Genomic DNA, 12,421 nt, shown 5'->3' on the forward strand with positions numbered 1-12,421 from the left:
TTTCGGAATTTGTTGATTTATTTATATTTAATTTTGTTGTTTGCTCATGTTTCTTTTATAAGAAGAGGTCGAAATTTGGCAAAATCAATTCTTGAACCGAAGTTAGCCGATCCAGACAATTTGGTGATTTTCTTGAAAAGAAAAACAACTGAAAAGTGCCGATATCATATGAATAACTGTATTTTAATCAAAATTACATTTTTCCAACTTTAAAGATAAATATCGGCTAAATATCCACCATTTTCATTAATTCTTGTTTTCTGGTTGATCCTTATTTTGGCTTCGTTTTTCTGCTGCCGTCAACAAACTGTGCACCACATTCTTGTATTGATCATCAAAGCCCGCTTCACGAAGGTTTCGTAAGTCTTGCTTAATTTCCTTCGCTTTTTCTGCAAAAAACAAAAAACAAAACGTATTTGGAACATCACTTTTGTACAACATTTTGGAATATTTTTTTTCAACAATAATAACAAAATGCCCTACCCGCTTGTTCAGCGACGCGTGCCTTTAGTTCTTCCGCTTCGGCGAGGGTTTTTTTCATTTCTCCGTAGGTTTTTCTCGCCTTTTGTAGTTGTTGTTGAAAATTATCAGTCATGTTTTGTGTCGTTTTGATTAAAATTCCTTCAATAAATGGTTGAATAACTTGAAGTTGAAGTACTTTTATGTGGATTTGTAAGTCCCAGTTGAAATACTCTATCACCGTCACAAGCCGTGAGCAGATTGAATTCTTTTTGAGAACAAGCACTAAATTTATAGCTCATTTACATAAACTGTAATCGAATGTATCTTGCTGACTGCGGCTGACTGAGAGATATGCTTTCGAAACTTTTGTTATGATTTTAAAAGTAAATATAATTGGAATATTTTTTAAATATTCAATGTCCATGTGTAATACTTTAAAATGTATCTTATGAGAATAATATTATTTTATTATTGCCAATATATTCATTCAATAAGATTTAGTATGCCGTCTACTGCTTTGACACAAAATAGATGATATTAGATAACTATAGCAAAGTTCATAGGTACTCAAGTTGATCGAATGACTGACATTATATTCACCATTAAAAATACAGCTCGATTATTAATAGCATTTAATTGCTATCTTTCACATTCATTTTTATAGGTCTCAATTTTTTATGATGAATAAACCGCATTCCAAATTGAGAAAATATTTGAGATAAGATCTTTTTATTGTTCGAAACAAGAAAGAAAGTGTTATATTGCTCATTATTATTTAAATAAACCGAAGATAATTTTTAATTTACTTGATTACGTCCCACGTAAAATGTCGTATGACAACAATAACATGTCGAGGCTGTCTGCTGTGCGCAAAAGCCAAAAATCATGCAAACAAACAGAATTTTTGCTTGTACTTTTATACATTTATTGAAATTGATAAATAAAAATTATGCCATCTTACTTTTTGCAAAGTAATACATTCGTCATTTTTGATTTTAAATGTGAACGAATGCCGGTTTTGTCAATTCTATGAAGAACTTCATCAATTTCCTGTTGAAGATTCTCGTGCTCCTCTTTTGTTTTCAATAAATAATAATTTATCTCACCAATACAGTCATGAATCTTTGAAAGGTCTGCATTCGACAATTGGATCCGATAAAATTCCAATTTCTCAACGTCCTCTTTAATATCCAAACCAGATGTTTTCGTCATGTTTGAAAGGTGTATTTTCATGCCGATGTTTCTGCTTGGCTCTAGAAAATTGTGCAGATAATTTGCTATTCTTCCACTTATTTTTTTGATAATGCCTTCATTTCGAACGGTTAAGTTTTTGACTGGTGTTACTAAATTTTTGAGTTTGATAAATTCATCTTTCGATTTCATGTGATGTCGATTTAAACTGATTTGATGTTTTGTCAAAACATCGTAATATCCAAGTGTGGCGTTCAAATATTCGTCAGTTATATTTATCGTTAAACTTGAGATAAATGCCATAATTTTTTCTAATTTCTCTTCACTGTTGGAATCAATTTTAGAAGTACTCTTCAAAACATCCCAATCATAACCAAAAATTGGCACTTTTAAAGAAATCAATAAGCTATTACTTGCAAAGACAACTTGTGTGATCTCATCAATGTATGCATCCTCTTCATCCGATTTAGCACTGGCTATTGTGCTATATGAACTAGCACGATAGTTCAGAACCAAATCGGTCTTCTTGCTCAAAACCGAATCAGCGACTAGAAATTTTGGGTGAAACATTAGTTTTTTCCATCTTCGCCTTTGGTCTTCATGGGCGTTGATCTGTGTGGATTTTTTTTTAAATTAAATTGTAATTCAATTGGAGTTAAAAATTTGCGCAATTTAAAGTGAAATTACTATCTCAAAAACAAAAATCAAAAAATAAGCATATATTTTTACATACCATTACAAAGATTCCGATAATTGTTATTATTTGTAGAATTGTTCGAATAAAAAATGTCATCTTTTCCTTAAATTTGGAAAAATCAAATAAATAAATGTGGTCACTCAATGCTTTGTAATTTTAAATTAAACTCTTTTCCCCTTAGCGATGGAGTTGCTGAAATAAAATGGTTTGAGTTTTCAAATCGCTTGACATCAAGTATTTGTAAAGATGTACATAATTTGGAAAACATTTGCAGGCTCTGCCTGTTTATTCGAATTACTCTTGATATCTTTCATAAGAGTGATTTAGAATAAAAGTGGGAATATCTGAATTTTCGCTTTGGAACATACTCATAGAAATGTGGATACATCAAAATTTAAGGTTTTGGTAAGATTTTAAAATTTAACTCGACTATCTCTTATCAGATCAGACGGGACCGAAGACTGGCCGAAAATGCAATTTTAATATAAATTCTAATCAATGGGTATTTTTATGACTTTGAACTGAATGCAAAGAACTACAATAAAACTTCTACTGATTTGATTAAAATAGCTAGAAATGATGAATTGGCACGTTGTAATGGAATGTTATAAATTATAAAATTTCAAGATTTGCCGAAAAAAAATCATCACGGAAACTCACAGTAAACAATTTGAATATGCATCAATCAGTTTAACAAAGAATGCTATTTTTTTTTTTTTTTCAAAAATATACAAACGGATAAATAATTCAAAATAAAAAAGAATTTCAATAAGAGAAAAATGTGAGATGCGTCATCAATTTCAACCAAAACCGAATAAAAATCTTGATATTTTTTTACATGCTCTCCATTGAACAAGCATTGTCTTGAGTAAGCATATTTTATATAAACAGTTTGCAGAATAAAGTCGGTTTGTACTTGCTAAATTAAAGCATAAACAATTCAAAACGTGTGCCGATAGAGTGCAAAATTTGTACAGTGTACACTACTTATGACAAATCGATGCTGTGTTCACGCACACTATGTTGGCCAAGCACATTCTGTTCGATACACCAGATGGAGAGAGAGAGAGAGAAAGAGCGAAAATCACAAGCGACCACGCGATCATCTAGTAAACGTTGCACTGTCAACTAAATTTTTGTGAGAAGTAAGAGTGTATTAGCACATTTTAATGTCAGTCAAGCATACCGTTTCACATTAATTACCACGGCGTGTACATTTGAGGACGAAAACTAAAATATTGGATTAAAAATTGAATAAAACGAGAGAGAAAAATGTCCAATTTATGGACAAAAGAGCATCGAAAAGGATTTCCATTGTATGTGGATTTATTTGAAGATTTGCCGTTAATCTACGAGAAAGAATTTACCAAATGGAATAAACAGCTCGATGAATCGCAATGGAAACACGTATTTCTCGGCAACGAATACGAACCGGTCAAAAGCAATGAAACTGCACACCAATTGAATGTCATCGCCATCGAAAGTTTTCAATTCAAGGATTTTCGCAAGTCATACGAGCTCTTCAATCAAGCGCTTCGTTTTATCGATAAAAAATCACCGCAAATGGGTGTTATATTTTTGAAGCGTGCACAATGTTTTTTCAATATGAATATGTACGAACAATGTTCGGCCGATGCATATTTGGCACGAGAATCAAATTTTCCAAATAATTTTCTATCAGATTTGGATGAATATCACAATAATTGCTTCGAATTCATTAAACAAAACGAGCGGAAAGCACAAACTATCAAATTAAGCATCGATGCGGACAAAGAGTATCCGTGTATGGCGAACGTCGTGAAAATCATAAAGAATGATATTCATGGTATGGAAGTTGTGGCAACAAGTGACATTGACATTGGACAAACAATTTTGGTCGAAGAGGCGTTCACATCAATATCAAATTCATTTGATACAACCACTTGTTTTACTTGTCAGAAGACATGTGCCAATTTCATTCCGTGTGAAAGATGCGTTGATGTTATGTTTTGCAGCATTGAATGTATGGGTGGTAGTGAAATTCATAAAATTTCGTGCGGTGAAGTATACCATCGTATGCCAAGTTATACCAAATTTGTTTTGCAGTCCATTTTAAAAGCGGTGGTCACGTTTCCGTCGATCGATTTGCTCATCAAATTTGTCAAAGCCAAGATTTTAATGCAAACAGTCGACATGGTTATGGATGCAAAGATGAAAAACTATGAGCTTTTCTTTGAACTGACAACGTCAAATCAAGAACTACCAATTTTACTGATTCATCAAGTATACACAACGCTGATGAAAATGACATTGATCGCCGATTTGTTCAGCACGAAAACGAAACAGCGGTTTTTAATGCATTTGGTCGCACATCATGCACAAGTGTTGTTGTGCAATTCATACGGTGGTTTTGAGAAGGAACAAAATCAACAAATCACAGCAACCATGACCAATGTCGCATCTTTCTTCGAACATTCGTGCACACCGAATTTGATGCAGTTTTCAATTGGCAATCGAACCGTATGTATCTCTTGGATCCCATATACATTTATATTTTGTTAACCTTAGTTTGTAATTTGTGCAATTTTATATTTTCCACAGGTTCTAATCACAAACCAGTTCATCAAGGCTGGCGATCATCTGTACATCGACTATTGGCCAGAGGACGAAGGAGGCAACAATGAGTCAACCGAGTCACGAGCAATATTACTTCAGAAAAATTTCAATGTCAGTTGTAAATGCCGTAAGTGCAATCCGAACAAAAAAGCACTCATCATTGCCGATCCATACATGGTGTCACATCCAGCATATCGTTGGGTATTGGACTACAAAAAACACATGGGTAGTGATCTAGGGGCAATTCACTTAAAAATTGTCTTTCTATTATTTTTCTTTCGATTATTTGTCGATTATTTTAAATTAATTCTATTCTTTTCTTTTGTGATTCTCCCCTAGGTAGTGACACATCGGCGTTAATGAAACAACAATGTATCAATTTCTTAAAGGAATACAAACATGCATCATGGTCAAAGGAGAAGGATTACATCATCAAAACATACACTGAATGTGTGTTGAACGAATTCGATGGAACAAATCCTATTCATTTCAAATGATTCAGTCAAAGCATTTGGCATGATATTTATTTATGTATAAAATACTTGGAATACGCATTTATTCATCGTATAAGCATGTCACATTTACGTAAAAGAAATAAGAAAGTTTGCTTGAAAGAAGTTTTTTTTTAAATTTTGTAAATATACATCAAGATATACATAAATAAATGAACCAACTAAACCAACAACCGAATCTCTTTTCAAAAAGTCTTTTTATTTCAGCTGACTTTGACTTTTACACTGTAGATGTCACAGTTCGACATTAGTCGTGCAATATGCTCAAAGCATTAGACCACACACATTTTTTCCATAGTCGGTGCTGTTATGAGGTTGACGTTCACGGTACATCAACACGTTTTACACGAAAATTGACTATCAATTGAGAACAAATATTCTGAAAATATTGGCTAAAAATTGGAAAAACTTCTTGTTGTACCAGAGAATTTCAAATAGAAGTATACACACTATTCTGAAGAGTGAAAAAAGGGTAAGCATTGTATTTGTTACGCCGCGTATCAATGTGTCAATTTAAAAGTGTCCAACATTTCAGACCGTTTACATTGTCAATAAGTAAGAATGCTTTGGAAGAAAGAATCAAATCGAGCAACAGCATTGTATGCCGACTATTTTGCTGAAATGAGGACCGAGTTGGACGAATTAGATGCAATGTACGGACAATCTTCGCCAATTAAAAAATCGAATGCGCTGTCAGATCGTCTCCGACAATAGGTTAACGTTGAATTCGAAGCACGAAATAGAAAAAATGTGATTATGGCCTACAATTATGCACTATGTTTTGCTGAAAATGGTACCGAATCACAGAGTAATGCGTATGGTAATCGATCAGCGTGCTTTTTCGAACTGGATCAATTCAACAGTTCACGCATCGATATCGAACGGCCTATGCAAGCTGATTGTTCCAACACACTGACACATGCAATTTTACAGCATAAAAAAGACTGTATGGGTTTCGTCGACTACAATAATGCCTGCCGAACGTCAAAATCCAAAGAAATTGTTCATTCGTGAGATTTTACGGCAAACGACACTTTTCCATGTCTTGCGAATGTTTTACAAATTGAACAGTGGGCCAATGGATTTGACCACCGATTCATAGCCAATTGTGACATTGACGTGGGAAAGAAAGTGTATGTGAAAAAATCATTGGTTTCAAAGCCGATTGATGATCCATACATGTGATGCACTATTTGTCTTGTACACTGTAACAATTTGATTGCGTGCACCGTCTGTACAAAGGCGATGTTTTGCAGCGAAGAATGCCAAACTAGTCAATTACACCATGCCGAATGTCAACTAATCGATGAAATTGAAGGTGATGGAAAACTGGCGTTTCTCATTCGAACGGTGCTATATGCAATCAATCTTTTCAATGGAAACGATGAGCAAATGGAATTTGTGGCAAACGCAATCAATGCTCAAACTGAATCGCCTCCATCAATGACAGATGAACGATCGAAATATCGACACTTTTTGAAGCTAAAATCCAACGCAGAGAGCCGACCAATCCAACTTTTCCGCTCCTAAAAACCATTCGTAGTTCAATTGAACTTTATTTTAAAGACTATATCTCAGACGATTTAGATTCAAAATGAACACAACTTAGTTGATGACATCAATTACACGAAATTATCTATCAATAAGTTACAATGAATGAAAATATTATTATAATAGAATATATAAACACATTTTTTAATATCATGCAACAACAGAGTTTTCTATATATAATGATATATATTTATACTTGGATCTTCTTTAGTGGTGAATGTAATATCTGTAGCCAAGGCTTGAAGAAATTTATCGATTCCCAGGGGAATCACCGTCTCAATTCCTGTCAGTCTATCTGCGTAACTGTTCCTTAAATTTCCAACTTCTATTTGTTGTTCTATTGATGGGTGAGTAATTGATTGTTCACTAAAAAAGAAAGAAAAAACTAAAAAAAATAATAGTTGAAGAGAAAGATTTGGCAGTATAAAGATAATGATGTAAAACTCTGTATTTAAACCGCGCGATTAATGTTCATATTAAACCCACTTATTCTCTGTGCTGTAGACTCTTTTCGGCTTTTCGCTCTATCGTTTCGTAGTCTTTCTGGTTGAAATGGAAAATATGGGTCGGAAAGCAAAAATTTTTTAAATTTTTTTTTATTCTTTTTAAGCGACATTGTAAGCTGTAACTGTCTATAGTAAATTTTTTGTTGTTTTTTTAATTTTTTTGGGTTGAATCAGTGTTAACTATTTCCCAATTATTTTTAACAATTTTAAATACATTTTTAAAAAGAATAGCCACATTTCGTTCATTATTGACGCTTTTGAAATAACTTTTGATGCATTAAAATCGACTGAAAATTTATAGTGTTTCCAACGTAATAAATGAATTTGACATTGGAACATTTGATGAATGTTGGGGAGCAATTATTCTATCCAAATCGGAACCCAACGATCCAAAATAAATATACGGAAATCAGATTGTAATAGATAATTTCAGCCGTTATATCATGTATCGATGACAAATGGATGATACATCTCTTGCGATATATTTTAAATAATGATAAAAAGGATTATGTATCATATTTTTAGAAACTTATTGCCTTTGCATTGTTATTATATACCAAACTGGACTATCTCCAAATAATCAAGCAACATTTAAAAAAGCAATTGTACGAGGAATACAAAAAGAGTCATGTAGATGTACTTCATATACTATATACGAATATTTGGAAATATAGACAATAAGTAAGAATAAAAGAATTGGTTATTTTTATTCAATTTAATATGTTTACAGCAATAACCTTCGTTATCAAAATAATCAACACATATTTACATCTGCAGATCATGATGCTTTGCTAGTGTTTGTACGTATTGTCACGGCCAATTTACATGATAATTTCATACAAACGTCTATCAGTACTTACTGATAAAAGCTGGCCCAATACAAATTCGCAAAATATTTGTTTGTATTCGTTTTTTGCGTATTTGTGCCTAACGCTTTTTCGAAAATTGAGTCATATATGACCAATTTGAAAAAGTTCTCGACGTGAATGTTTGTTTGTTCTTGTGTATGTACACAGCTATGAAATTTTTTTAGTATATAATACATAATATAAATGTGTATATATGTATGTATATTGTATATAGTACATAATAGTATGTAAAATATTAAAAAATATTCGCATCATATGGTGTTAAATATCGCTGTTACCAAATGCTATAAAGTTTCGTTTGGCGGTTGCTTCGTTTATTAATCAGTCGTTCTTCAACAAGGAACGCTTTCTTTTTAACCGTATCATACGTGCATTTTTTGAATAATTTAAATTAATTTTAAATATGGGTAAATTACAATTGATTATTATTTTATTATTTGTCGAAATTCAGCCCAAACAAAATTCCAAAAGTTTACAGATTTTACAAGTTAATTTAGTGAAAATAAAAATGGGTCAAGCATTTGAAAAGATTGAATAAATTTAAATGGTATTTTTCATTGGAAAGTTATCTTGGAATATAAATTAAAGAATTAAGACTTACATAAATAAATCGCCGTGAAACAATTATATTGATTTAAAGATTAGGTGAGGCTTCGTCAAAGCAACCACGTGAATTTGAAAAAAAAATCAAACTGGTTTTGGAGTTTTTTGTTCACTTTTACCCGTATCTTAACTGTGATATTCATTTTCTGTTACGGTCCACGTTATCATAGGTTTTCAATGTGATCTTTTATGTGGAAGATTTGAATTTTTTCTCGAATATTTTTTTTAAATAAAATCAAAAAAACTTGAAGAAAAATAACATATTTTAATTTATTTATAAAAAAAAAATATTTGAGAAAAAATTATTATTATTATTTTTTATTTTTTTATAATTTTTTTATATTTTTATATATATATATTTTTTTTAACTATAGTTCATAAGTACATCTAGACTGTATGTAACCAATTTAAAAATGACTTTTTTAAAACTAAAAAAAATCCTTAAAGCGTGAAAAGTGTGGAAATTGTATCAGAAATGTTGGTAAATGGACGGACAAACAACTGTTTGTTCGTTGAGATCTCCAACTACCACATATAAATGCACAGTGATTCTAATAGAACCGTCCTATGGAGAATCTACAATACAACGATACACTGGAACGACAATGTACACATAGTTTAATGTCTCAAGCGGTTGTATGTTAAATACGACGTAGATCCACTGTCAGTTCGTGTTTATATGTATATTAGTGTGTTGATTTGTACGCACTGGAAATTTACGTGAAAGAGGAATTCGTTTATTATTTTAGATAACATTTAGACAAATATCAATTTTTGTGATTGTCGTATTTTTAAATATACGCCGTATTAGAATACGCCGTTTATTCCATAGAAAATTTTAACATGAAAAACTTCAAGTACCTATATACTGTAGTACGGAATATAGGACAAAAATGTCAGTGGAAAAAAAAGTATAAATCAAAGAAGAATAAATTTAAAAAGTATTTTCTAAAAATTTTCGGGCTGATAAAATGTTAATTTGTTCATTGGGCAAATGAAATATAAACTTAAAGTTAAAATTCTCTCCAATCTAAAAACTGTGAAATGATATGTTGTCATAAAGTTTATGTAATAATCAAAAAACAAATTTGTCAAACAGATGGATCAAATCGCGATGTCATTCCTGTCAATGAGGCAAAGAGATTTGTGGTCGACTGCTTTCGTTCGTTGAAAGTACCACAGAACCATGCTGACCTAATGGCCAATTTGTTAATAGCAGCTGATTGTCGCGGTCACTTCAGTCACGGTACGATCAATTTATATTGGGTATAAAAAATCGCGATGATCATGATCCTTTTCCATTAGGTATGAATCGCCTTGAAATGTATTTGAACGATATACAATCTGCTACGACTGACGGTGCTGCGGTCCCGACAATTCTTAAAGTAAGCCACTTAAAATTTACGTTAACTAATTTAGATGTTTAAATTTTGTGTTTTAATTAACAAAAGGAATCACCATGTACTGCCTGGGTTAATGGAAATAATGGACTTGGTGCAGTTGTTGGCCGGTAAATATTCGAAGTAACCGAATTAAAATCAAATTTATGAGATTTAAACTATTTCTAGTTTCTGCATGGATTTGGCAATAAAAAAAGCGAAAGAAGTTGGTGTCGGATGGGTTTGCGCGAATCATTCCAATCATTACGGTATTAAGATATATTGCCATTGTTATCACTTTTATCATTTAGATAACATATAAATGACACTAAAAATACATCCGAATTTTGTATATTTTCAAAAGGAATTGCCGGTTGGTATGCAATACAAGCTCAAGAACACGGGTTGATCGGAATATCGATGACAAATACATCGCCGATATTGTGTCCGACACGGGGTAAAGAAGCGGCACTCGGAACAAATCCAATCAGCGTTGCAGCACCAGCAAATAACGGCGATGGCTTTGTATTAGGTATGAAAATCACAAAAAAATCTCGTTCATTCATTGAATTCGAATAATGTTTTCTTCTCAAAAATAGATATGGCAACGACTGCTGTTGCTGTTGGAAAAGTCGAATTGCAGCTGCGAAAAGAATTGCCAATTCCATCTGGATGGGCTTTGGACAAAGATGCCAATGTTACTACCGATCCGAAAAAAGCATTTGAAGCAAGCATGTTGCTACCTTTGGGTGGCTTGGAAGAGACATCAGGATATAAAGGCAAATCACCATCATGTGTGTGCTAAAAATATATCTATATTTCTAACTTGGTTTTTGATTATAGGCTATGGCTTGTGCGGCATGGTCGAAGTGATGACTGGGATTCTATCTAATGCCAATTTTTCAACAAAAATCAGAAAGTGGACATTGGATGGATCAGGTTCTGAAGCAAATCTTGGACAAGTATTCATTGCAGTTAATCCTGATTGCTTTGCTCCCGGATTTACGGATCGAATGACTGAAATGAATGGCATTCTTCGCAACGTACAACCTGTGAGTTTTTTAGCTACTCGTGAAAAATGAACATTCAATGTTTTTTTTTTTTTGCAAAATTTGGATATTGATACCAACTAAATTACGGTTTTCCTTAGGTGAATGAAGAGAAACCAGTTTTGGTTCCAGGCGATCCAGAACATGCTCATATGAAAAAGACGGACGAAGAAGGTGGCATTCGTTATCATGTTAATCAACTCAGCAACTGCGATGACATTGCTGCAAAGCTCAAAGTTCCCAAAATTGGAACAATGTAAAATTCTATTTTTGCCATATTCAATACAGTAATATATGATTTAGAGATGGGTCTGACATCAAAAATGCTATGTAGACCGAAAAAACTGAGAGCGAAAAAATATTTGGAACCAAATTTAGAAAATGCCTTTTTAATAAGTAACGAACGTTTCACATATCATTGAAATTCTTAAAAATCAAATTTTGACGAATAAAGCATTTTTATCTATACTTTGAATAGATTTTTTTTACATTTTGTTATTTTCTTAAGGTTAGAAAAATTTGCCGATGTCAAATCAAAAATTCTCATATTTATGTTATTCACATCTATCACATTTATATAATAAATTTCAGCTTTTAACACGCATTGCATGAAATGCAACCACAATGATAGTCTTTGCTTATCAAGTAAATTGCGTTGAAGTTCCATATGGCTGTAGGACATTCTTGATCAGGCACTCATATCAGACACTATTTTTCAGAGCAATAAATGTGAGGGGAGCACTCTGTGGAGTTGGAGGAGCAGACATTACCTTTAATATTTTCTTTCTCACTGTGGAGGGCCTTTATTGCTCCAGATCCTCACATTAGCTGTTCTGAGGAACATTCTCTGGATTATATTGGCCAAGAATTCATAATTCGGAGAAAAAAAAATGATTTTTACCTTTTATACCTCAACATATTTTCCATTTTTACCATTTTTTCACAATAACTTCATTGATAAGATTTACCGTTTATTTCGTCGAAAAAAAAATTAAAATTTATTCAAT

The 12,421-nt window shown here is 32.5% G+C and overlaps 2 protein-coding genes across 3 annotated transcripts; both read left to right on the forward strand.

Annotated features, from left to right (window-relative positions):
- The first annotated feature begins 3,442 nt into the window (after positions 1-3,442).
- On the forward strand, positions 3,443-5,624 carry LOC116337000. The gene is made up of 3 exons (XM_031761273.1): positions 3,443-4,849; positions 4,931-5,171; positions 5,285-5,624. Exons 1-3 carry the CDS (start codon positions 3,623-3,625, stop codon positions 5,440-5,442), a joined length of 1,626 nt encoding a protein of 541 aa, XP_031617133.1. The 5' UTR covers positions 3,443-3,622; the 3' UTR covers positions 5,443-5,624.
- Positions 5,625-8,657: 3,033 nt separating this feature from the next.
- Positions 8,658-11,889, forward strand: LOC116336867 (uncharacterized oxidoreductase YjmC-like). 2 transcript variants are annotated; one of them, XM_031761040.1, is made up of 9 exons: positions 8,658-8,790; positions 10,086-10,232; positions 10,292-10,371; positions 10,438-10,496; positions 10,555-10,634; positions 10,730-10,897; positions 10,965-11,144; positions 11,209-11,417; positions 11,516-11,889. In XM_031761040.1, exons 1-9 carry the CDS (start codon positions 8,787-8,789, stop codon positions 11,672-11,674), a joined length of 1,086 nt encoding a protein of 361 aa, XP_031616900.1. In that variant the 5' UTR covers positions 8,658-8,786; the 3' UTR covers positions 11,675-11,889. The 2 variants fall into 2 exon arrangements, with proteins under 2 accessions (XP_031616900.1, XP_031616898.1); XM_031761038.1 differs by lacking the exon at positions 8,658-8,790 and adding an exon at positions 9,659-9,881.
- Positions 11,890-12,421: the final 532 nt, after the last annotated feature.

The sequence above is a fragment of the Contarinia nasturtii genome, unplaced genomic scaffold (genome assembly GCF_009176525.2).
Source record: "Contarinia nasturtii isolate CC-2019 unplaced genomic scaffold, AAFC_CNas_1.1 Cnas_scaffold_220, whole genome shotgun sequence".
Lineage (NCBI taxonomy): Eukaryota > Metazoa > Arthropoda > Insecta > Diptera > Cecidomyiidae > Contarinia > Contarinia nasturtii.

Bases quoted from the DNA above. Each gene is read 5' to 3' on its own strand.
- LOC116337000 (XM_031761273.1), top strand. From the start codon at position 3,623: ATGTCCAATTTATGGACAAAAGAGCATCGAAAAGGATTTCCATTGTAT. The intron at 4,850-4,930 runs GTATGTATCTCT...TATTTTCCACAG, and splicing joins TTTCAATTGGCAATCGAACC to GTTCTAATCACAAACCAGTT. The intron at 5,172-5,284 runs GTAGTGATCTAG...ATTCTCCCCTAG, and splicing joins GGACTACAAAAAACACATGG to GTAGTGACACATCGGCGTTA.
- LOC116336867 (XM_031761038.1), top strand. From the start codon at position 9,830: ATGAAAAACTTCAAGTACCTATATACTGTAGTACGGAATATAGGACAA. The intron at 10,233-10,291 runs GTACGATCAATT...CTTTTCCATTAG, and splicing joins TCGCGGTCACTTCAGTCACG to GTATGAATCGCCTTGAAATG. The intron at 10,497-10,554 runs GTAAATATTCGA...AACTATTTCTAG, and splicing joins CTTGGTGCAGTTGTTGGCCG to TTTCTGCATGGATTTGGCAA.